At 55.5% G+C, this 25,613-nt stretch overlaps 1 protein-coding gene across 2 annotated transcripts in view; it reads left to right on the plus strand.

Moving 5' to 3' along the window:
• The first annotated feature begins 3,744 nt into the window (after positions 1–3,744).
• The window catches only part of SEC14L2 (SEC14 like lipid binding 2), a 41,579-nt gene continuing 19,710 nt past the window's right edge, over positions 3,745–25,613 (plus strand). Inside the window, exons 1-3 of one of the 2 annotated variants that reach the window (XM_032799985.2) lie at positions 3,776–3,865; positions 8,870–8,922; positions 12,743–12,818. Coding sequence is in view for 1 of the 2 variants with exons in the window: in XM_032799984.2 (XP_032655875.1) it covers positions 3,812–3,865; positions 12,743–12,818 (130 nt within the window). In the remaining variant the exon portion in view is untranslated. Of the gene's footprint in view, positions 3,866–8,869; positions 8,923–12,742; positions 12,819–25,613 lie in introns of both variants that reach the window. The other variant, XM_032799984.2, reaches the window with a different exon arrangement.

The following is a 25,613-nucleotide window of genomic DNA, read 5'->3' on the forward strand; positions in this document are numbered from 1 at the left end:
TGTCTGCGGGAGGTCCACCGGAGCCGCGGGAGCAGCGGACCGTCCGCAGCCACGCCTGCGGCAGCTCCAGCAGAGCCACCTGCCGCCCTCCCAGCAACCGGCAGAGCACCCCCTGTGGCATGCTGCCCCAAGCACGCGCTTGGCGCGCTGTGGCCTGGAGCCGGCCCTGCTGCCAGGGTCCCTTTTAGACCAGGCATTCCAGTCGAAAACCGGATGCCTGGAAACCCTATGGTCAGTGTCCCCCACCCCTCCCAGCTGGGCCCCTCAGGTCCCTATGCCAGCCAGGCCCCTGATTTCCTGCTCTGGGCAGGAGTGAGGCAGTGTGACCTCACAGAGACCTGGAGAACGGGGAGGGGAGGTCCCTGGATACAGGGGTGTAGCACTGAGCCACAGGGGAGGGAAGCAGGGTCACTGGATACAGGGGTGTAGCAGTGAGCTCACAGAGGCCTGGGAGAGGAGGGCAGGGTTCCTGGATACAGGGGTGTAGCACTGAACTCTCAGAGGAGGGGAGCAGGGTCACTCTGGGTACAAGCGGTGACCTCAGACGCCTGTGTCTGGGGAACAGGGCCGTTCTGGATACAGGGTAAGGCAATGACATTAGGGTTAGGTGAGGATGCGCCACTTATCGCACTCTACCTGGGCCCGCCCAACTGGGAACCTCATCCCCCGATCTCACCAAACACCCCTAAGCCATGGCCTTGGCTCCCCCAGCTCCAGCCAGCACTGCAGCTGAGCCTCTCGATCCCACTCATCACGAGGTCAGAAAATAATTAAAATGGAAAGTGCCACATTTTTTGAAAAAATGTCTGCAAAAAAGCTTTTGCACTTTTCTCCCAGCTCTACCATGAGCCACCCATACTAGAAATGAAGGCCAGGATTCTAAGTGACATGCTCCAGGTTACATAGCAACTCTGTGGGCCACTGGGAATTGAACTCAGGAACCGGGAATCTTAGTTCTCTGCTCCCTTTTAAATATTAATACTTTATATAGTGCTGTGATACCCTCACCTCCTGTAAGCCACCAGTCCAGCATATCCATTAAGTTCCACCCTTGAACTGATGACAACCCCGCTTGTGGCTGAAGGTAAACTGGAAGCTAGGAGAGATCAGACAAACACAGATGAGACATGCCAAGAACTGACCAGAGACAGTTGTTCAGGGACAGGAGGCCATGGGAAGGTTATTAGCGCAGACAGCAACATCTGAAGCATTCCTGGGTGAAGTAGGGCTTCAAGGCAAGATATGAAGGGGGGTGGCTCTGAATCATAGAATATCAGGGTTGGAAGGGACCTCAGGTCATCTAGTCCAACCCTCTGCTCAAAGCAGGACCAATTCCCAACTAAATCATCCCAGCCAGGGATGTCAAGCCTGACTTTAAAAACCTCTAAGGAASGAGATTCCACCACCTCCCTAGGTAACCCATTCCAGCGATTCACCACCCTCCTAGTGAAAAAGRTTTTCCTAATATCCAACCTAAACCTCCCCCACTGCAACTTGAGACCATTACGCCTTCTTCTGTCATCTAGACTGCCACAGTCTAGATCAGGGGTAGGCAACCCATGGCACACGTGCCGAAGGTGGCACTCGAGCTGATTTTCAGTTGCACTCACACTGCCTGGGTCCTGGTCACCGGTCTGGGTGGCTCTGCATTTTAATTTAGTTTTAAATGAAGCTTCTTAAACATTTTAAAAACCTTATTTACTTTACATACAACAATAGTTTAGTTATATATTATACACTTACAGAAAGAGACCTTCTAAAAACTTTAAAATGTATGACTGGCACGCGAAACAGTAAATTAGAGTGAATAAATGAAGTCTCGGCACACTGCTTCTGAAAGGTTGCCTACCCCTGGTCTAGATCCATCCTCTTTGGAACCCCCTTTCAGGTAGCTGAAAGCACCTATCAAATCCCCCCTCATTCTTCTCTTCTGCAGACTAAATAATCCCAGTTCCCTCAGCCTCTCCTCATAAATCATTTGCTGCAGCACCCTAATCATTTTTGTTGCCCTCCACTGGACTCTTTCCAATTTTTCCACATCCTTCTTGTAGTGTGGGGCCCAAAACTGGACACAGTACTCCAGATGAGGCCTCACCAATGTTGAATAGAGGGGAATGATCGCATCTCTCGATCTGCTGGCAATGCCCCTACTTATACAGCCCAAGGTGGGAATCTGTTCCAGGCGTCTGGGTGGGTGGGCAGCAGGTAAGAAGCTAAAGGTGGGAGAAGACTGTGGAAGGAGCTGCACCAGGCCTAATACAATGGGGGTCTGGTCTATGATAGGGGTTTCTAGATGCTACTGCAATAGCCTATACCAGGTTAGATACCATGGGGCTAAAACACCTGGGGTCAGTCCACATTAGTGTATCCATTGGGCAGCTGCGCTGGCTCTAGCTCAATGGTGCAGGAATTTTTGATGATTGCCAGGCTACATGCAGTTCTGGTGTCTCTGCCATGGACACACCAATCCTGCTCCCCAGTTCCTGGCAGTGGCCTCTCTAGCACTTGCAGCCTGAATCTAGAAGCTGCCTGAGAGCTACAGAAGAACCTAGGCCCTGATTCTGGCCTTCACTGTGTCCCATGTACCCCAGCTCTGCAGGTGTAAAGAGGATGCATAGCCAGTTGCCCCTGGCCTGGCTGCTGCAGAACCAGATGAATGGCTCAGAACTTGCAGTTCCCAGCATGGGGTATAACTGTGGGAGAGGGTGTTTTGATATTTTTAACTATCTGTAGCACCTAAGAACCCCAGTGAAGGATCAGGACCCCATTGTGCCAGGTGCTGTACAGAGCAATAGGAAAGACGACAGCTCCTGCCATAGAGAGCAATCACAACCTACAATGGTGGAAGTGCCCTCTGCACATTTCTTGTTGCTGGAATGGGGCTTTGGGTACCACTGCAGCTAAGCATAAATTAGAGCAGCCCTCTGGTTGCTCTAGCTTGTGCCAGGGGCTGACCCACTTCCTGGAGGGCCTCAGACTCAGGCAGGAAGGTGGCATAGGGATGCTTTTCTCTTCTCCCCCTCCTCTAAGCTGCATGGAGTTTAGCTCAGCCGCCATTCAAGGGTCAGGACCCTAGTGCCTGACTCTGAAGAAACCTGGCCTGGAGTCAGTGGGAGGTGTGAGTGCTCAGCACTGCTGCTGAGAGACCTCCGATTCTTTGGGTGCTTTGACTGGAGAATGCAAGGGAACAGTGTGTCTGCAAAATAAAAACAACAAAGAGCAGGGGAGAACTCTGGGCTGGGACAAAGGCAGCCGGTCCAGGGCATGGGGCATGTCCTGTGTGTTGGCAGTGCAGACACTGGGGGATCTCCGGGTGAATTCATACTTTTGATCCAAAGGAATAAAACGAAAACTTGGCATCAAAATCTCCATCTCTTCTCAGTGCAAACACATTCCTGCAGCGGCCATCGAAGCTTTCAGCAGCAGCTGTGCCCAGGCAGGACGGGGTTAGTGACCGAGAGGGCAAACTGGGCAACGGAGCAAGAGTCCAAGGTCAAAGGCACAAGTTACTGTCTATTATCACAGGCTGTCAAGGGGCAGGGGCCATACCAGACAGTGCCAGCCACGCACGCGTGCGACTGCTTCTTGCCCAACACCTCTGCCACAGCACTCTGGCTACAATGCCCTCTCCTTCCAGCAAAATTGGTCCTGTCTGACCTCCTACATGCTTCCTGCGTGTCTGAAACCCATCAGGGCTGCCAGGGAGCTGTCCCCTTTAAGAGGTGGAGCTCGCAGCCTGGCACAGGAAGATCAAGTCTGGAGGCCGGAGGAGGTTGCAAGCAGAAGCCGGCTGGCCAGCACAGAAGAGACCATGAGTGGCAGGGTGGGAGATCTGAGCCCCAGGCAGGCAGAGGCATTAGGCAAGGTGAGATCTAGCAACAGTCCCTGTTCTTCACCTATCTCCTCCGCACCTCCAGGGGGAAGGGGGGGGTGTTAATGTTCCGCCCAAGCGCTGCGCCTTTCAGATGCTGGGATCCCGCAGCGATGGGGCTGTATAAGCCCCTGCATCAGGCCTGCACAACTAGTGAAGCAGCGAGGGCCACACTGCTCCAAAGAAAACAGCTGAGGGCTGAACCCCCCCAGCGCCACCCAGCTCCCCAAACATAACCCCCAGCACTGCTTGCCCTGTGAAACCCCCCCAGCGCCACCCAGCCCCCAAAACATAACCCCCAGCGCCGCTTGCCCTGTGAAAACCCCCCCAGCACTGTCCAGCCCCCCAAACATAACCCCCAGCACTGCTTGCCCTGTGAAACCCCCCCAGCGCCACCCAGCCCCCAAAACATAACCCCCAGCGCCGCTTGCCCTGTGAAAACCCCCCCAGCACTGTCCAGCCCCCCAAACATAACCCCCAGCACTGCTTGCCCTGTGAAACCCCCCCAGCGCCACCCAGCCCCCAAAACATAACCCCCAGCGCCGCTTGCCCTGTGAAAACCCCCCCAGCACTGTCCAGCCCCCCAAACATAACCCCCAGCACTGCTTGCCCTGTGAAACCCCCCCAGCGCCACCCAGCCCCCAAAACATAACCCCCAGCGCCGCTTGCCCTGTGAAAACCCCCCCAGCACTGTCCAGCCCCCCAAACATAACCCCCAGCACTGCTTGCCCTGTGAAACCCCCCCAGCGCCACCCAGCCCCCAAAACATAACCCCCAGCGCCGCTTGCCCTGTGAAAACCCCCCCAGCACTGTCCAGCCCCCCAAACATAACCCCCAGCACTGCTTGCCCTGTGAAACCCCCCCAGCGCCACCCAGCCCCCAAAACATAACCCCCAGCGCCGCTTGCCCTGTGAAAACCCCCCCAGCACTGTCCAGCCCCCCAAACATAACCCCCAGCACTGCTTGCCCTGTGAAACCCCCCCAGCGCCACCCAGCCCCCAAAACATAACCCCCAGCGCCGCTTGCCCTGTGAAAACCCCCCCAGCACTGTCCAGCCCCCCAAACATAACCCCCAGCACTGCTTGCCCTGTGAAACCCCCCCAGCGCCACCCAGCCCCCAAAACATAACCCCCAGCGCCGCTTGCCCTGTGAAAACCCCCCCAGCACTGTCCAGCCCCCCAAACATAACCCCCAGCACTGCTTGCCCTGTGAAACCCCCCCAGCGCCACCCAGCCCCCAAAACATAACCCCCAGCGCCGCTTGCCCTGTGAAAACCCCCCCAGCACTGTCCAGCCCCCCAAACATAACCCCCAGCACTGCTTGCCCTGTGAAACCCCCCCAGCGCCACCCAGCCCCCAAAACATAACCCCCAGCGCCGCTTGCCCTGTGAAAACCCCCCCAGCACTGTCCAGCCCCCCAAACATAACCCCCAGCACTGCTTGCCCTGTGAAACCCCCCCAGCGCCACCCAGCCCCCAAAACATAACCCCCAGCGCCGCTTGCCCTGTGAAAACCCCCCCAGCACTGTCCAGCCCCCCAAACATAANCACCCCCCCCCCGAACTCCCCTGCTCTCTATCCAACACCCCTGATCCCTGCCCCCTCACCTGCCTGGGGGTGGCTGGTGGCGCTACAGCCGCGCCGCTCAGCTGGAGCCAGGCCACGCCACCGCCGCCACCATGCAGCGCCTGGAGCACCGGGTCAGGCTGAGCTCGCAGCCCCCCGCTCGCTTCCCTGACCTAGGTAGAAGCAGGGATCTTAGAGGGGTGCAAAAGACTGGGAGAAAGCGCATCTGTGCCCCCAGGCTGATCGGGAGGCAGTTTACCTGACCTCACCCACAGGCTGTAAACGAGATTTCAAATCTCCCTGCACCCAGGATTAGGCTGACCAGATGTCCCATTTTTTTAAAGGGGCAGTCCTGTTTTTTGGGACTTTTTCTTATATAGGCATCTATTACCCCCCACCCCCAGTCCTGTTTTTTCACAGTTGCTATCTGGTAACCCTGCACAGGACCATCCTGTGAGGAGATTTCTCCCGCTCCTCAGCACCTAGCACCTGTGGGACTCAGGTGCCTGGAGCAGCCCAGGCCAGAACCAGGAGCTGACTCACCCAGGAGCCTGTTTGGGGAGTGAGTGGCAGTCCCAGCTGTGATTAGCACAGAAAGTGCTGGCAGAGGCACCAGGCTCATGGGAGCATGATCATGCTGGGTTTCTGGTGGCTGACAAGCCTCTAATGAGTTCCCTCTAGACTGTGCAGAAGGAGCAGAGGAAGTTCTCAGGGTGACTAGGAATAGGACCCTCCCCCACCCTCTGTACCCTGAGATGTGTCATTAGGAGGAAATGGGATGCTGCTGGGCCCTGGAGGTGACGGAGCTGGCACCCCCACTGGGGCATGTGATTGCCTGGCGACTAGCGGAAGGGACTGGACACAAGGGAGTATTCATGGCCTGTATCTGGTGGAAAAGGCTCAGGGCCGCAGGCTGATTATTTGGCAATTGTTCCTTAAGCAGCTTCTGAATGAAAGGTGATGAGTGCACAGCTGCAGGGTCCTTGCTGCACAAAGTGCCACTACCCTGTTCTCCTGCAGGGAGAGGCTGGGAGCTGCCCCACAGCCCCCACCATTCCTGCAGTGCCAATTCCTCCCTGGACAGGAGTAGCTGGGCCTTTGCATAGTGAAGCCTAACATCTTGTTCCCTGCAGCTCCTGGAGAGAAGTGTTTGGACGGGAGTAGCTCTGAGCCCCTCCACAGCCAGTGCTTCTGCCCCATGTCATAGGGCCTCTTGCAAGGCCAGACAGGAAGAAGTGGTTTAACTCACATGGTTGCTTCTTTGCCCCCAATTTGTTCCTCTCATTGTAAACCTTGAGCCTTTTCTGCCTCCTTTGAGCCTTTCACCCCCCCCTTCCCATCTTCCTCTCCCTTGCCCTTCTGCATGCATTTGCCCTTTCCTATTCTCTGTCCCAATGTGCACCTGTGGGGGCCTTTTATGAAACTGCTCTTCCTTTGATGCTAACTCAGACACTTCTGTACTGAACTTAGGAAGGGAAGAGAGGGCTGAGGGGGGGGTTAAAGGAAAAGGCCCCTGTTCTGCTATCCAGCATTGTTGGATACATCCATCCATCCAATCCCCCACCAGTATTACAAATACTGGGGAAGTGTGAGCATTGCTGGTGGCAGCCATTGGCTCAGAGCTTCCTGTACAGAGCAAGGGAGTTTTCTCAGCTGGACTGAGAGAACCTCTTCCCCAGTGTGTTCAGAGGGAAGAGCTGTCAGCTTTGAATGCGTGTTTGTCAGTCTGGGGGAGCAAAATGTGGCTTTGTCGTACAGCACCTGCTTCAGTGTATGTACAGGCAGGTAGGGGCAGGGATCTGTGCATGAAGGCAAACTGCACCCACCCCTAATGAGCTTCGGCTAGCCCCCTTCCTGCAGACCCTTGAGCCAGGTATGCAAGCATGAGCAGGAAGTTCCACCACAGATGTAAATGGGGAAGGGAATTTTGGTAGCATTTTTACATGCACGGGGCATAAGGTGCTAATGATGGCACAAGGTGGTGGAGAACCAGCCCCCACTGCATTTGAAGAGTGCATGTGCTATAGGGGTTTAAACCTGTTCCTCTAAGGAATAAAGAACAGCCTTGCAGGTAAGGTGTGTGAGTGGGTCCTGGGAGATTTGGAGCCTGTTTGCAGCTCTACCTGCGTGGACTTTGGCAAGTCACTTAAACACTGTGCCTCAGTTTCCACAGCTATAAAATAGGAACAATTCTATTTCCCTACTTGTCTGGGGAAGCCATGAGTAATCATTAGTGCTTGGGGAGCCTTTGCAGCCCTAGAAGTGCCATGTGCTCTCAACAATTCTATTTTGCATTCTTCTCATCAGCTGGTTTTCATGACTCCTCCTGTCAGTTTCAATGGAACTTTCAAGTTAAAATAAAAAGAAAGCAAGAGATGCTGGCTGGCAGGGAAACCTCTCCCTCATCCCACTTCCTGGCATTCAAGGGAGAGGAAGGCCATGGGTTAAGAGTGGGACATCCCAGGAGCTCTCTGTGGTATGTTTGTGTGGGAGTGAGGGAGGGATTGCAGCTAATTATCATGTACAAGTCCAGGTCCTTCTATCTGTCTAGAAAGTAAACAAGTCCAAGTGACAGTAACTTAGTGTAGAACTACATTCATAGCTCCCCTAAAGATCATCTGAAAGTCACCTCGAAACACCATTCAAAGGTGGCTGCCTTCCCCACTGAAATTTGCATTCATCAGAGGAAGTCTCAGCTCCACAGATTTCACAGGGCTATGGCAACTGGCATAGGAAAGGTTTCTGGTGTTAGACCCAGGAGCCTGATTCTTGCACCTTGCATGGCCTTTGACTCCTGTGCAAGTTGCTGGGCAGCATTTCACACACACCCCTTTTGCACAGGTGTCAGTGATCTCCCAAGGGGCAGGGCAGGGAGAATCCGATTGCACACGGATTTATTTCTGGATGTGGTTCAGTTGGTTTTGATGATCTGTTGCATCATTCCAAACTACGATGCGTGTCTTCCTTTAAAGGAACATGGATCGCAGCTCAGCTGCAGCTAAGAGTCACTGTTGTCTAACAGCCACGCAGGGCCCTCTGTGAAATGCATCGGTGTTCACATGAAACCCAGAATGATTCAGCCTCAGCAGAGGAATGAATGACTGTCTGGCCACAGTTGCCAACTTTCACATGGTAAATAAGCACCCTGACTTTCACAATAAGCCAAAAATCAAGCTAATCCCATTTCAAAACAAGCCAATCCCTAAGAACTCCAACACTCTATGTGACTAAATCTCCCCGGCGTGCAGTCTGGGACTGTGGTGGGCCTGCTGTGCACCCCTGACTCTCCCCCCCCCTTGCCTCTCCTTGCTGGGAGCTGATCAAAAGATAGAAGCTACAAGCCAAACAAACTACAAGCCAAAAACTAGCCAACAAGCAACTCACAAGCCAATTAAATCAAAAACAAGCCCAATTTCTGTGTTTTTTCCCCATAGGTTTGGCATGTCTGTGCCTGGCCCAGTGACTGAATCCTCCCTCACACCAAGAGGTGAATTCCTGGCACATTGGCATAGTAGCGATGGGGAAAGGGGGCAATTTATCCTATCACTGGCTGTTTGATCTCTTCTGTGGCTAAATGTAGGGCCAGCTGGGTTGTCAAGCCAATACCTTGCGCTACTGCTTACAATTGATTTTAAATATGTAGACACAGAAGCTTCAAACAAACCAGTACCCCAAAAGACAGGCTGGGGATGTCCAAGTCTCTCCCTTTGAGGTGAAGCTGGAACCTGCCATGTGCCGTAATGTCAGGGGCAATTTGGAGACTCCTCTGCCTTTTTGACCCAAGCTGTAGCAGGACAGAGGAGTTGCTAGCCTAGAACAGGCCCAAGGTCCCTCTAGTTCAGTGTACTGGCTCTGGCAGTGGCCAGCATCAGATATTTCAGAGGCAGACATCAAAACCCTTCGATAAGGGACAATAATCCACATTTTCCAAAGTTGCCTCCCAGGCTGCGGGCGCTGAGAGATCTGAGGCCAAATTTCCAGGGATGCTGGGGGCCCAAAGCTCCCTTGGTTTCAAATTAGGTTGGTGGTGCTCAGCACTTGGAAAATCATGTCTCAAGTCAGCACCCAAAATCAGGGATGGTCTCGAAAATGTGGACCTTAAGAACAAGCAGCCTATTGGGGGCCATTTCTAGCAACATATTTCTGGATGTGCGGTTATACTTTGGAGCAGGAAGGTTGATCTCCTTTACACATTTTTATTCTTTCCCATCATCACTATAAACACCTTACACTTTTTTCAAAACCCTATCAAAACAGTTTACCTCACCTGTGTCTTGTGGCAGTGAGCTCCAGAGATGAATTAGCGGAAAAGAGTTCTGTGGCACCTTATAGACTAACAAACGTTTTGGAGCATGACCTTTCGTGGCTGAATACCTACTTCATCAGATGCAAGATGAATTAGACATTTAAAGTGTTTCCTCCTATCAGTTTTAGCTGTGTTGCCTTTTAATGTCTTGGGATGTCCCCTTGTTTTTATATTATAAGAGGCAAACTGGGACAAGATCAGTGAGGCTGGAGGGCTATTTTAGATGGATGGTGGAGTTAGAGAGAGATGGATTTTAAGCACTGGGAAGGTCAGGAAAGTTTTGCCAACTGAGAAGTGTTATATTCTCTGCAGAGGGTCTGATCTGATGCATAGTTGCACATAATTGAAATATCTATTGTGCAATATCTTTGGTTCAAGGAATCAAAAGTGGGGCACAGCATTAACTGACAACAGATCTTTGGAAATTCTCCTCTCCTGCTTCCCAGAGCTACAGCTGGGCTTTCATTCTATTCTCCCTTTGCAAGGCCCCTCTGTGTTGCTGTTCTCAAGGCAAAGGAATTAATCCCAGATTTAATTACACCTAATTTCAGACCACAATAATCTAACCAGCCCCATTAAGAAGGGAAGGGAAGGACTTAGAGTGCTCTGCCCCTCTGAGCTTTATGCTATTCATTGCTCTAGTGCAGCTGTGGCTGACCCTGGTGTGTGTGCCCTGGGAAGGGGGAGGATCAGCTGACCTGCAGGCTCAGGCTTAATTTATACATCTATTACTTCGGACCGATTCCTCCCTGCCCTTTGCATCCCATGTTGGGTTTGCCATTGATGCAAGGCCACCTGCTTGGCTCCCCTGCTGCCTCTCAAACTGATGCCAATGTTGCATGCATAGCGATTCCCAGCCATTAACCCCCCCGTTCTCCATATCTTGAGCAGGGCCAGCTCTGTGATTCAGATGAGGACTGCTGGCCCAAGGAGAGAAATGCTGCCTCCAACACAAATTGCCCACATGCCGCCATCCACGTGCCTTTGTGCCCTATGCTAGCACCTGAAGATTCCCTTCAGGAACCCTAGACACCCTTTTAGACCCCTAAAGATTGCTTTAATGCCTCCCCTTTTGGGAGACTGAGATCAGGGCTACCCCCATTTCCCTTCCAGCTCAGCTGTGCTGTTCCTCACTTGGCCAGAAGGAGCCACTGTTGACCATGACAAGCATCCCCGGTCACACTGTGGGATGTGCTGCCCTGTCCTCAGCACTGCAAGACATTAAACAGGCTCCAGGACCCTATCTGGTTCCCCTCACAGCCACGTCCAAGGCTGAGCTGGTTAGTTAGCCAGGTATAGGGAGGCCCCCAGTAGATTTCATGCTGTTTGGCCCCTCCAGGAAGCTCTGCCTGGGATGGTTTGAGGAAGCGTTGCTCTGGACGGGGCAGTGTTGTGGTGACTGGCAGTCCAACTAGGGCAGGAAGGCTTGATCCCAGAGGTGGGCCCTGTGCGCTCCCTCATGGACGGTCAGACCCTGGGTTAGGCTCATCTCATGGGGATCTTGGTTCCACAGCCAGAGCAGACCCCATCTCCCTGCTGCCCGGGCTCTGTGCCAGCACTTCCCAAGGAGCGCAGCGGGCTGAGTGACCAGTGGCCCTGCTTCTTCATTGCTCGCTTTCTGCTTGTGCCTTTAAACTGCCTTTGGTTTCCCCCTATTCCCAGGGCAGTCTGGGCAGCCCCAGTTTAAATTACAGGAGCCCCAGGGCTGAGGCCAAGCCCCCTTTCCCACCACATCTCTTATGCTGGCCAGGGAGTCCCCTTACGCAAGGGCTGTTCCTAGGAGCAGTAACAACCCGCTGCGCTGCCCGAGTGGCAGAAGGGTCACAGCACAAACAATCGCTGGGGAACGGGCCTTGATGAGTTGGCTCCTCACTGGGCCATGGCTTTGATGATCAGGACCAAGGCCTTGATCTGGCAGCGGCAGCATGAAAACCAGAGCTGCGTCCAGAGCGCTATCGATGAAAGCACTGAAATGCCCTTGCAAAGGAGAGACTGAAGCTGAACCCCGGGGCACTGAACCTCAGGAGTGGGGATGAGTCACAGGACTGAAATATTAACTTGGGGTGGGGGGGTCTGAAGGATGTCAGCCCCACAGGCAGTTGTGGTGCGTAGGCTGCTGCATGGGGTGGGGTGTAAGGAGCTGAATGCCCCCTCAGAGTGACGCATTAGAAAGGAGCAGCAGGGAAACACCCCACCATCATCATCTCTGGAGCTGTGGACAGGCCTGCTGGGGAGGTGGTGGAAGTGCCTCCCATAGGATCCTGCAGCTAAACTGGAGATGGAACAACCCAGTCTCCAGCCCAGAGGCCTGGACTAGATGGGACCTAAAGGGTCTTTTCCTCCTCTACAGGGTCTTCCCTGAAACCCTGATCTCTAGGGGCCTGGGTATGTTGCCATGGTGAAGAGCTCCTCATTAGACAGCTCCCTGCCCCGCTCCCCCCCAATACTCCTTCTGTGCCTACAGCCATCCTGGCCTATGGCATAAGTGATGTCAGAAAGGGAGAGGGCCCTTCCTCCCACCCACAAGTCACTGCGGTCTGGTCATCTCCACTAGGGGCCCCAAACATTGGGTGCAGGCCTTTTGCTGCTCTGCAGCCCATGCAGGAGACATGTCCTGCTGTAGACATGCTCAGCAGTCACTTTGCCCTTCGGTCTTAGCAGTCGAGGGAAACAGCTCAGACTTGTGAGAAGCCTTGGCGAGATGGCAGGGCAGGCATGGGGCTGTCTGCGGCCTGGCAGCTGGGCACTTCCTAGGCAGTTGCATGCAACGTGCCCCTTGGGAGTCTACCTCCTCGTTGCCCTTGCCCTGCCCAAAGTCTAACCGTGAGATCAACCTTGGGATGGGGGGGGGGGGGTCATGGGGGCTGAGTGAAAAGTCCTGGCCTCTGCACTGAGACACGGAGCTTGGGGGCTCTGCGGGGCCCAGTTGGTGCCTCCAGCTTTGCTGATCCTGCACTCGGAAGTGTCCATGACGCTGTCCCCGCTCCTCTTCTCTCTGCAGTTCCGTGAGAACCTCCAGGACGTGCTGCCCTCCCTTCCCAATCATGACGACTACTTCCTCTTGCGCTGGCTCAGAGGTAACAGGGGCTGGAGGAGGGGGAGATGCGGTATGGGGCCAAGCTAGCTCTATTTGCCCCTTGAGCCGAGATCAGCCGCAGGCACTGAGCCACTGCTGGAGCTTTTTGTTGTTCCCACTCCTGGGAGACAGGAAGAAAACAGATGGGCCTGAGTTTGCCTGGGCTGTTTTAGGCAGAGGTGAAAGTAAGCCGGTACGGGCCAGTACAGAGGACCGGTAAGAAAAAGTGCAGTAGCTACCAGCAAGAAAATGGAGCACTCTCCCTCTGCCTCCTGGCTCCAGCAAAAGTGAGGGTCCGAGAGCCCGGCTCCACAAATGTTCAGAGTCAGGTCTCCCCCTGGCCCCACCTGCTGCTCCCCTGCACCTCCCCCGAGTGTGCTCCAGCCCCCCTTTGCTGCCCCATGCACCTCACTGGGTCCCAGAGCAGAGCGTTTGTCTCTCCCTGTCCCCTGCAGGTCCATGCTGCCTGCCTGCATTAACTGCCGCCACAGGATCCTAGTGCCCTCCCCTACTACTGCCAGGGCAGGCAGCCATTCGCCCTCAGACCCTTTTATTTTCCAGTGGGACCCTCAACCAGTACAGCCACCCCCCGCCTGCAGTCACTGCTCTTTCCCCACACTGGGCAAGGGGCAGCCCCAGTGAGAGGCAGCAGCAGAAGAGGAGGTGCACATGTGACGGCAGCATCCCCCCCTCCCCCAGCATGGCACCCACCACAGGGGAGACGAGGGGGATTCCTGGACCTGAGAGGGGCCTTAGGAGCATGTGCAGTGATGGGGGGGGGGAGAAGGGGGTCACTACCCCAGAGCTCGCTGCTGCCAGCAGGGAAAGGGCTGGTGGGGAGGAGTCCTCTCTGGCTCTAGTCCCAGGGCAGCCTGCCTGCACCCCAAACTCATCTCCAGCCCTGCCCCACCCCAGAGCCCTCACCCCCAGTCAGAGCCCTCCTCCTCCTGCATCGCAACCCCCTGTCCTATCCCTGAACCTCTCCAACACCCCAAACCCCTCATCTCCAGCCCCAGCCAGAGCCCTCATCCCCCTGCACCCTAACCCTCTGCCTCAGCCCTAAGTCCCCTCCCACACCCCAAACCCCTCATCCCCAGCCACATCCCAAATCCACCCCCAGCCTCACCCCACAGCCCTCATGCCTGCACCCCTCCCATCCCCAAACTCCCTCCCAGAGTCTCGGGCAGGTGGAGGGTGGAGTTTAGGGGAGCAGAGTTTGGGCAAGGGCAGGTTCTGGGCACCACCAGAATTTCTACAAACCTGCCACCCCTGCTGGCAAGAGCTGGTGCACCATACTGGGGTGGACCAGCTTCCTGAGGCAGCAATTTAAAGGGCTGGAGCCCAGGGCCCTTTAAATCGCCACCTGAGCCCTGCAGCCACTAAAGGGCCCAGGGCTCCTGCGGCCGCTACCGCCCCGGGCCCTTCAGATTGCTGCTGGAGCCCCACTGCTGCTACCCCAGGGCTCCGAGGACAATTTAAGGGCCTGGGTCCTTTAAATAGCCCCCGGAGCCTGCCGGAGCCCTGGGGTAGCGACAGCAGGGCTCTGGGGGCTATTGAAAGAGTTCAGGGCTCCTGCTGCCTCTACCACCCCGGGCCCTTTAAATAGCCACTGGAGCCCTGCCACTGCTACCCCAGGGTTCCAGCAGCAGGGCTCCGGAGATGATTTAAAGGGCCCTGGAGGGTAGTGGCAGCAGGCGCCCTGGGCCCTGCTGCTGGAGCCCTGGGGCTCCGTCAGCAATTTAAAGGGCCCAGGGCTCTGCTGTGGTAGCAGCAGCTAGAGCCCCGGGCCCTTTAAATCTCCCCATTTAAATTGCTCCCAAACCCCAGGGCTTCCAGCCACCTCTGCAGCTGGGAGCTCAAGGGGTGATTTAAAGCCCTTGGGGCTCTCAGCTGCTGCTACCACAGCCCTAGCCCCAGGCCCTTTAAATCCTGATTTAAAGGGCCTGGGGATCTAAAGGCTCTGCCTCTTCCAGTGGAGGCCACACCCCTCCTCCAGAGTCCTTTAAGTTACTTTTACCTCTGAGTTTAGGTTTGCCTCACAGAGGAAGTGGGGGCATGTCACCACTGAGCAGGGAAGGGGGGAAATGACTCCTTGGGCACAAGAGGAAGAAATGGCGAGGGGGTGTGTGTGGGGATTCCCCTGCAGAGCCCCTGAGAGGAGGGGGAAGAGGAAATCCCTTAGCACAACTAGGACACCCATGGGCTTTTGCTGTAGGATTCAGACCCTAGGCTCTAAACAGCCCTGGAATATCGGGTTTATCTTTAAGCTGCTGGTTTCTCTCAGAAAACAGTAGAGCAATCTGACCCCCTGTGCAGGCAGTGGCAGAACAGGTAGGGCTGCCAAGGATTAGGGGCCCCACACACCTGCCAGTGTCCAGGTGCAATGGAAGATGGTTCAAGTGTGGGAACTGGATCTGGATCGGGGGAGGGAGAAGCTGCTCTTTTGTCTGGGGCAGCTGTGGTTTTGGGTTACACACAGTCACAGAGAGCAGGCGCAGGGAGCTAGCCGCATTTCTTGGTTGCATTAGCTGTGGCCCAAGCCAGCCCTGCAGCAGGGAACCCAGAGGGAAAGGGCTAAGAGGTCAGCTCCGTGAGAGGTCTGGGCCCTGGCCATGACAAAGCCAGCCTGCTCTGTCTGGGGCATGAATGGGCTGACTTGGCTTTTGGGGACACATGGCTTCCTGAGCCCCCAGGCCTGAGTGTTTCCAGCCCTGCTGCTCCTTTCACATGCAGCCTGAGTCCTGGCGGGGATCCTCAGGTCTGATTCCCAGCCAGGGGCACCAGTGGGACACCTCACAGTTAGAGCCAAGCAGGGAACAAAGACTAACAGCATTCCAGTGGCAGCCATGGCATCTTCGCCTTCGAGTAACAAATGGGCAGGGAGTGTGTCCATATGGGGAGGCAGGGAAAGGGCCTGCCCCTGGGAGAAAAGAGCAGGGGCTTGGCAGCCAGGATGCACATCACTCTGCAGAGCAAAGATGGCCCTGCCCCATCAAGGAGCTTTTATTTCCCTGGCAGGCGTGTTCTGGACAGCTCTGTGCCATCTGCAGGAAGCTGGGTGGGTTGGTACAGATCAGGCCGATATCAGAGGTCTGTAAGGGTCCGGTGTGGGGGCTCGGCCCTCTCAGACGCGGCTGGGAGCCAGGCCGCCTCGCTACATGAGTGGGATGGGCTGTCGAATTAGCCAGGTGAGGCAGGAAACAGTCAGGAGCTCAGGCCCTCAGATAGGGCTGAGCAAACAAACAGTATATAAGCCCAGGCCCTCAGGCAGGGCGGGGCAACAAGCAGTTCAAGGCTCAGACCCTTAGGCAGGGCTGAGCAAACAGTTCAAAGTCTGTAAGAAAGGCCTCCTCAGGCCAGCGAGAGGGGGAGTCTGCCAGCCCTGGGAGGGCGGCAGGGGGGACACAGGCCCTCCCACTCCACTGCGTCCCAGCCTGGGGCCCTAACAGCGGATCCTGGCCGCAACACACTGACAGGGGTTCAGGGTCTCCTGGAGCCAGACTAGGGTCAGCTACCCCCAGGCCACTTCTCATCTCCCCCCTCGTTGGTACCTGTGTATCCTCTGCGTCTGCCGCAACATCCCACACCATGGGCTCCTCAGGATACTGAGCGCTGGGTAAGCGGGGCTGGTCCTCGGGATACCGGGCGCAGGGGGGCGGTTCAGGCTGCTCCTCGGGATACCGGGCACTGGGGGGGTTCAGGCTGCTCCTCGGGATACCGGGCACGGGGTGGGGGTTCAGGCTTGCTCCATCGAGATACCGGGAACGCGCAGTGGGCGGCGGTTCAGGACTGGTCCTCGGATTTACGGGCACTGGGGGATTCAGGCTGCTCTCGGGATTACCAGGCTCGAGGGGGGGGGAGGTTCAGGACTGCTACCTCGGCTGATACCGGGCGCAGGGGGGGGGGGTTCAGTCTGCTCCTCGGATATCCGGGCGCAGGTGGGGGGGGGTTACAGGCTGCTCCTCGCGGATACCGGGCGCTAGGGGGGGGCTTCAGGCTGCTACCTCGGAGAATTACCGGGCGCGGGGGGGGGTGGGTTCATGCTGTACCTCGGAGATACCCGGCGCGGAAGGGGGTCATCTGGTATCAAGGCTTGCTCCTCAGGAGATTACCGTGCGCAGGGAGGGGGGGTTTCAGGTGCTCCTCGGGTACCGGGCGCAAGGGCGGGGGTGGCAGGGGGTTCAGGCTGTCCTCGGGCGATACGGGCGCGGGGGGAGTTCAGGACTGCTCCTTGGATCTTAACCGGATGCGCGGGACGGGGGGGTTTCAGGCTGCTCCTCGGGAATTACCGGGCGCAGGTGGGAGTTCAGGCTGCTACCTCGGGATACCGGCGCAGGGGCGGGTGGGGGGGTTCAGGACTGCTCCTCGGGATACCGGGACGCAGGGGGGTTCAGACTGCTCCTCGGGATTAAACCGGCGACGACGGGAGGGGTGCGGTATCAGGTGCTCCTCTGGATACCGGGCGCCGGGCGGGGGGCGGTGGGGGATTCAGCTGCTCCTCGGCATACCGGGCGCGGGGGGCGGGGGGGACGGTTTCAGGGTGCTCCTCTAGAGATGATACGGGAACTCCAGCTGGGGGTGCGCGTTCATTAAGCTGCTCCTTACGAGATACCAGGGGCGGGGGCGGTTCAAGGCTGCTCCTCGGGATACGGCGCGGGGAGGTCGGTTCAGGCTGCTTTCCTCAGATACCGGGCTCGGGGTGGGGGGGGGTTCGGGCTGCTCTCGGGGATGAAGGAATTGTTACCGGATGCACAGGTGGGAGATGGGGGGTTCAGGCTGCTTCCTCGAGATTAGCCGGTGCCGGTAGGCGGGGGGGGTTCAGGCTCGCTTCCTCGAGAGCGGGGATACCGGGCGCTAGGGGGGGTTCAGGCTGCTCCTCGGGATTACCGGGCGCAGGGAGGGGGTGTGGGGTTCATGGCTGCTCCTCGTGAGTATACCGGGCGCGGCCGGGAGGGGGTTTCAGGCTGCTCCTCTGGATACGCGGGAGTTCCGCGAATGGGGGGGTTTCAGGCATGATCTCCTCGGGATTTAACGGGCGCGAGGGGGGTGGTTCAAGGCTGCTCCTCGGGTGATTTACGAGCCCGGCTCGCGGAGGGGGCGTTGTCAGGCTGCTCTACGGGATACTAAGGGCGCAGGGGGGGAGGGTATCAGGCTGCTTCCTCGGGATACCGGGCGGCAGGGGGGGGGGGGTTCAGGGCTCTGTCCTACCTCGGGATTACCGGGCCAGCGGGGTGGGAGGTTCAGGCTGCTCCTCGGCGATACCCGGGCGCTGCTCGGCGGAGGGGTTCAGGCTTGCCTTTCCTCGAGATTAGATACGGGCGCAGGTGGGGGGGGTTCAGGCTGCTCTCGGATTACCGCGGGCTGCGGGGGGAGAGGTGGGTGGGGGCGTTCAGGCTGCTCCTCGGGGATACCGGCGAGGGGGTCAGGCTGTCCTCGATTTGACGCGGGTTGGGCGAGGCTGGTTCAGGCTTGCTCCTCGCCGATTACCGGCGCGGGAGGGGGGGCGTTCAGGCTGCTCCCTCGGGGATACCGGGAGCGCGGGTGAGTCAGGGGGTCTGTCGTAGGCTGGGTCCTCAGAGCTCCATCGATACCGGTGCGCGGGGTGAGGGGGGGCTGTTCAGGCTGCTCGCTCGGTGATTATCCCGGGCCAGCAGGGGGTGCGGTTCAGGCGTGCTCCTTTCGGGATACCATGGCGCGGGGGGGGTTCGCTGCTCCTCGGGGATACGGGCGTTGCGGCGGGGGCGGTCGGCTGCTCCTCGGATACCGGGCCACAGGGGGGGGGGTTCAGGCTGCTCCTCAGGTACCGGCGCCGGGGGGTTCGGGCTGCTCCTCGGATACGGCGTGGGGGGAAGGGGGGTTCGGTGCTCCTCGGATACCGGGCACAGGGGGGGGGGTTCAGGCTCCTCCTCGGGATACCGGGCACGGGGGTTCGGGCTGCTCCTCGGATACGGGCGTGGCGGAGTGTGGAAGGGCGGCGATATATTTCGGGCTGCTCCTCGGGAGATACCGGCACGGGGGGGGGGGGTTCAGGCTGCTCCTCGGGATACCGGGCACAGGGGGGGTTCGGGCTGGTCTCCCTCAGGGCAGCAGGAGCTAAGGCACCAGCATCTGTCCCCTTCAGCAGCCAAGTGAGCACTGGGGCCAGGCCTTTATACTTCCTGCCCCGCCCCTTGACTTCCAGGGGGCGGGAACAGGCGGCGGTGGCTCCGCCCACTTCGGCGGCTGTTCTGGCTCAGCCCTCTCTGGCGCAGCTGGGAGCCAGGCCGCCTGGCTACAAGGCCGATGAGGGGCCTTATCTTGGCAGGGGGCAGGGCAGTGATCTGTGAGCTCTTTTATCACAGAGAACTCCCTCCCTCCCACTTTCTCCTGCTATCTGTTTTGGAAAGTCCAGAATTCAGAGACTTGTCCAGCCCTGACCTGGGAGATTTCTATCCCCGTGTGGCTGGGCCATGCACTGCCAGATCCAGGGCAAGTCCCAGTACAATGGGCTCTATGGGTCCTGTCTGCTTGGCCTCAGTGTTAGGGGGAGGCTTCTAAAAGCACAGAGGGCTGGGGGGTGCCTGCCTCTCTTTGACTGGCCCACTCACCCTTCCTACCTTTGCATAGCTCCCCCATAGGGACCTCCCAGGCTCTCACTGTAGCAGGCTCCAAAGAGAGGCCCTCCAAGATCAGGACCTTTCCACTTGGCCCCATGATGCCAGGACCCTAAACACACCCACAAGGCCCTGAGATCTCTCTTCTGGTATAAGTGGGTGTGGAATACCCCCAGCACCCACTGAGAGCAGGAGGGGCTGGGAGGATCAGTCTGTCCAAGCAGCGGGCTGCTTTTAGTTGATGGGTGGAGAGTTGCTCTGTAAACACCCAGCTGGACAGCATGGGGCCAGGGAGCTTAGCCCCAAATTTACATTGTTCTGTCATTAAAATACAGTTCTCTTTACAAACCTCAGTGTTGGGACCAGCATTGTAACAAAGGGAACTCCTTTAGGCTCTACTTGGATGCCAGAGTAGGCCAGCTGACTTAGGGCTCCTGCTTCCTATGCTAGAGATCATGAGTTCAAATCCATCTGGTGCCCTAGGGTGGGGGAAGAAGAGTGCATGAATGAGGCAGTAACCTTAGATGCAAGCTGGTGTGTGTGTGTGAGGGCCCCCTCTCTGCCTGATCTGCAGCTGCTCTGAGTCTGGTATAGCCTCAGCTATGAGGCTGAGGCTTTCACTCAAGCTGCAGCAGCTCAGGATGTCTCTGCTTCAGTGCCGGTGCTGGCCAGGACGGCGGCTTTCACATAATGGTCCTTTTGGGTGGATCCACTTATGCAGTTGGGTCTTAACACATGTATCTTCAAAGCAGAGTAATCTGCAGTACTGGTTCCACACCCTACAGCAGTGGTGCCAATCCCATGTGTTAAACATAAATATTAAATTAAAAAAACCACAATTGCCTTCAAAATCACCAGACTTCATAAGCTTTCTGAGCAACTAGGTGGCTGAGGTAATATCTCACTGGACCAACGTCTTTTGGTGAGGGACAAGCTTTCAGGCTGCCACACAGCTCTTCTTCTGTGTAAGCTCAAAAGTGTCTCTCTCCCACCAACAGACGTTGGTCTAACAAAAGATATTCCCTCATCCCCTTTGGCTTTCCAGTATCCTGGGAACACCACCTCAGCACCACCACTGCATCCAATCAACTTTCTGTTTGTTTTGTTTGCCATCTGCTTTCAGAGCCTTTAGGGCAGGGGTTCTCAAACTGGGGGTTGGGACCCCTCAGGAGGTCGTGAGGTTATTACATGGGGGGTTGCGAGCTGTCAGCCTCCACCCCAAACCCCAATTTGCATCCAGCATTTATAATGGTGTTAAATAAATAAAAAAGTATTCTTAATTTATAAGTGGGGTCGCACTCAGACGCTTGCTATTTGAAAGGGGTCACCAGTACAAAAGTTAGAGAACTACTGCTTTAGGGGATATTGGGGTCTGAGTGCCAGACTATTCTCCACAAATCCAAGGGCCAGAAACTTACTTAGGTGTGATTCTCACCTAATCACTTGACTTTGGAGGGTGGGACTTGCCGAAAAGACACCGAATGTCGTGAGCTCGGGGATAAAGTCCTGACAATTGGGGACACTGCCCCAGCAAACACTGCAGGGCTTGGGCGAGAGCTGCAGTGCTTTTTCTTAGGGCAGATTCTCCCACTTGATAAGCCACCAAGAAGGCTCTCCCTGTTGGACTTTACAAAGCAGATAAGCACTGCGATTGGAGAAGGGGCAGGTGACAGAGCTTTCTGTGATAAAATGAACTCACAGTTCACCCTCTCTCCTGCAGAAGTGAGATAAAGCTGCTCTGGGACAGAACCCAGGGGATTTAAGCCCTAGCAGCTCTTCATAGAGAGATCATAAATGGAGCTATTAAGGGGGGAGGGATGTTGTAAAGCCTTTGATCTGTGTACCCCTGTACCACAGGCCAGTTTCCTTCGCTTGAACCTGGGGTCACATTCCAACTCCTCCTTCCAAACAGCAGAACCTGCTGGCTTGGGGGGGCGGGGGAAAGAAGGTACTTTAAAGAGATTTTACACATCAGTACAACTTGCCCTTTATTTCCCATTCAGCTGAGAATCCTGGGAAACCCCTGGCACCTCCTGAGCCCGCTTCCTCTTCAAAGCTCTTTACCAGAACTTGTTAAGGAGAGGCACTGTACCCTAATACAAGAAGTAGGGGGTCACCAAATGAAATTAATAGGCAGCAGGTTTAAAACAAATAAAAGGAAGTTCTTCTTCATGCAGTGCATAGTCAACTTGTGGAACTCCTTACCTGAGGAGGTTGTGAAGGCTTGGATTATAGCAGCGTTTAAAAGAGAACTGGATAAATTCATGGTGGTTAAGTCCATAAATGGCTATTAGCCAGGATGAGTAAGGAATGGTGTCCCTAGCCTCTGTTTGTCAGAGGGTGGAGATGGATGGCAGGAGAGAGATCACTTGATCATTGCCTTGTTAGGGTTCACTCCCTCTGGGGCACCTGGCATTGGCCACTGTCGATAGACAGATACTGGGCTAGATGGACCTTGGTCTGACCCGGTACAGCCGTTCTTTTATTCTTTAGTGCACTAGACTGGGACTTAGGGACGTGGGTTCTAGTCCTGTCTCTACTGCATGACCTTGGGCAAGTCATTAACATCTCTGCACCTCATGTGTTCCCATCTGTAAATTGGGATAATGACACTGACCTCCTTTGAGAGCTACTGAAGAAAAGACCACTAGTTCTTATGTCACCCCTGTTATAGGAGTTCAGGATGCTCCTGAGTTCTAGTCCTTGGCTCTGTAACTGACACCCAATCTAACCTCACCTCTCTGTATCTCTGTTTCCCCGTCTTGACCTGGGGTAGTGATACTTTCCTACCAGGAAGGGGCACTCTCAGATTAAGTTTCAATCACTTTAGTGCTGAGTAGTCTGTAATGAGTTACACATGATGTGTATCGTCCTCATGATTGTGGATTATAATACTAACCCTTCCCAAGTCTATATAAACCACAGTCAGCCCTACCCAGAGAGAATCCTTGTTCACGTCTGGCTCCATTGTGCTGGATGCTGTGCACACACTTCATCAAAGACAGACATTGTCCAAAACTGGGAGATGTGTCGCTCCCAGGTTTGGGCTGTGTTTCCCTGAACTCAGGCATGACAGTAGTATTTTAGTGAGAGCTTTTGTGAGAGCTATGAGCAGGAATGTAAATACATCTCACCACAGCAGGCTGAGGAGCCCAGGGCAGGATCAGGCAGGAGGCAGCGATAGCAGAGAGGGAACTGGCCCTTACACATTACTTTAAATCTGGGAGCTGCAGGCACTCAGATCTGGAGAGAAGGGTTGTAACCAGCCCAGCCCAGAAGGCAACGTTCCAGCACCTGGCCAGACAAAATGCAGAGAGCTCCCATGGCAGGAAATCCTCTGTTGCAGTACAACAAATCGCTCATAGCGAGGTACAGTCCTAACTATGGTGATATTAGGTAAGCCACCTGAGAGTCCCCTCACCGCCTGGGGTGAGTCTGAGGTACTGTGCCCTCATTTTCCCAATAAATCAATAAGCTCCATTGGAGGCTCTCTCTGGTGGCCAAAACATCCTCCTTGGGTCTGGTATGAACAAAGTAAATCTCAAAGTCCAACAAAAGTTCTTGCCCCCACTACAGCTATCTTTTAACCTGTGCCTAGGCCTTCTTGGCTGGTGTCTTTTTCTGCTCTCCTGGCCCTCTAGCTTCTGGTGCTGCTTTCCAGATCCAGCGATCCCCTGCAGGAGTGCCCTGTTCACCACAACTCTAGTGCAATTTCTGCCATAGCTTCCTCACTAAATGTCTGTCCCCCTACTTCTTCCAGCTCTTACTCCTGAGGACTTCTGCCCCAAAAAATTTAAAGTTCTGCACACACTATTTTAAAATTCTGCAAATTTTATTTGTCAAATAATGTCGAGTCTCCAGCATGGCATGTGGAGCACAGGCCACTTGGCTGCACGGGGTGGAAGACTCACTGTTGCACCTTGCCCCCGGGACATGGACTCAGCGGTGAGGCTGCACCCAATCCTAATGCAGTGCAAGGACTGGGCCTGCTCTAGAAACACCCCAGGGCCCTGCCCCTCCGTGCCAGGACACCAGTTGTGGGCAGGCAGGCTCAGGAAGGCCAGGCTCCAAGTGTAGAGACATGTGATGGCTTTAAGCTTCCAACAGTCCACACAGAACCGATTTGACCCATCTTTTTGGAGACCAGCACAACAAGAGAGGCCCAAGGGCTGGAAGATGCACTGACTCTCTCTTCCAGGTCCTGAGCAGTTTACGTGTGACCAGAAAGAGGGAAGCAGCAGAGATCCTGTGGCACCTTATAGACTAACAGACCTTTTGGAGCAGTGAGCTTTCATGGTGAATACCCACTTCGTCAGACTACCTGCGATCTGTACGTAAGTGGGTATTCACCCACGAAAGCTCACGCTCCAAAACGTCTGTTAGTCTATAAGGTGCCACAGGATTCTCTGCTGCTTTTACAGATCCAGACTAACACGGCTACCCTTCTGATACTTCAGAAGAGGGAGCATCTTATAGGAGGATGCGATCCTGTATCCACCTGGTAGACAGTCAGATTAGTGAGTCCAGGTTGGTTGGAAAACAGCTGTCAGTACAAATGCAGCACCCCTCTAATCTCAGCTTGCTGGGCAAGTGTTAGCTGATCAGAGAGGGGAATTGTTTCCAGGGAGGAGCCAGCTCCTGTCTCAGAGAATAGATCTACTAAAGGGTCATCTCCCTGTTCCTTCCAATGCCTACACACAGCCAGCACCACATTCCTCCTGTCATAATATGGCTTCATCATGTTAACGTGGTATACCCTGTGGTGGTGTGCCCGGTTATACAGTTCCACCACATAGTTTACCTAATTTAATTGCTTGACAACCTTGAAAGGGCCTTCACAGGTGTCTTGTAGTTTGTGTTTTCTCACGGGGATAAGAACCATCACCTGGTCCCCGGTGGCGTAGGTGCGGGCCCATGTCGTGCGGTCATAGCAGACCTTCTGCTTCCTCTTGGCTCTGGCCAGATTCTCCTTGGCCAAGCCCATGAGCTCAGCAAGTCTTTCTTGGAAGGTAAAGATATACTCCACCACTGATTCTCCATCGGGAGTGGCCTTCCCCTTCCATTTGTCTCTCATCAGGTCCAGGGGTCCCCTTATCTTCCGTGTAACAGTTCAAAAGGCGAAAACCCGGTAGACTCCTGGGGCACTTCACTGTACACGAACAGCAGGGAAGGTAAATACTCATCCCAATCCTGCGGGTGCTGGTTCATAAACGGGTTCAGCATCATTCACCTCTCCATCAGCCCATTGGACTGGGGGTGATATGCTGAGGCCCAGATGTGCCGAACCCCACATTTCTCCCACAAACACCAGAGCAGGGCTGACATGAAATTGGATCCCTGGTCTGTCAAGACTTCCTTAGGGAACCCCACTCAGCTGAAAATGGTCACTGTGTCTGCTTCGATAGAAGACAAGGCCTCAGGGTAACGGGTGGTGAAATCTACCATCACCAGAATGTATTTCTTCCACGACCGGATTGTCTTGCTGAGAGGCCCTACTATGTCCACAGCCACCTTCTGAAAAGCCTCCTCTATGATAGGCAAAGGTCTCAAAGCTACTGTTGGACAGTATTAAAGACTCCAGGCCAGTAAAAGTTCTGTAGCAGCCTAGTGCGCCGGGTTCCCTGGTGTCCTGAGAGAGGGATGTCATGGGCCAGGTACAGTAGCTTGCGGTGATACTTCTGGGGGACCACCAGCTGCCTCTGGATCCCACACAACACCACTTCCCCTGGGGGAGCCCATTCTTGGTACAGGAATCCCTTCTCCCACAGGAACCTCTCCTGGCAGCCTTTCCCCATGGTCTGTGGCCAGCCAGGTCCCTTAGCTTCTGCAAGAAGTGATCTTTCTACAACTTGGCCTGGAACTCAGCAGCTGGGGAAGGGATGGGGGCCTGTTCCCTCTTGCTGGCTGGGTCTGAAGCTGCAGCCCCTCTGAGCCTTGTCCCTGGGCACTCCCTCCCCATTAGGGTAGGGTCCTTTGCCTCCAGTGAGGTACCCTCCCTGATGTCAGGGCGTTGTGCCCCTCACCGGCTCTGGCTATGGGTCACGACCAGGGCGTTCTGGGGATTGCTTGGCCAATCCTCTAGGTCACCTCCCATCAACACCTCAGTGGGCAAATGGTGGTGCACCCCCACATCCTTGGGGCCCTCCTTGGCCCCCCATTTGAGATGTACACTTGCCATGGGCACCTTGAATGGGGTCCCGCTC

This window comes from Chelonoidis abingdonii, chromosome 22 (assembly GCF_003597395.2).
Source record: "Chelonoidis abingdonii isolate Lonesome George chromosome 22, CheloAbing_2.0, whole genome shotgun sequence".
Lineage (NCBI taxonomy): Eukaryota > Metazoa > Chordata > Testudines > Testudinidae > Chelonoidis > Chelonoidis abingdonii.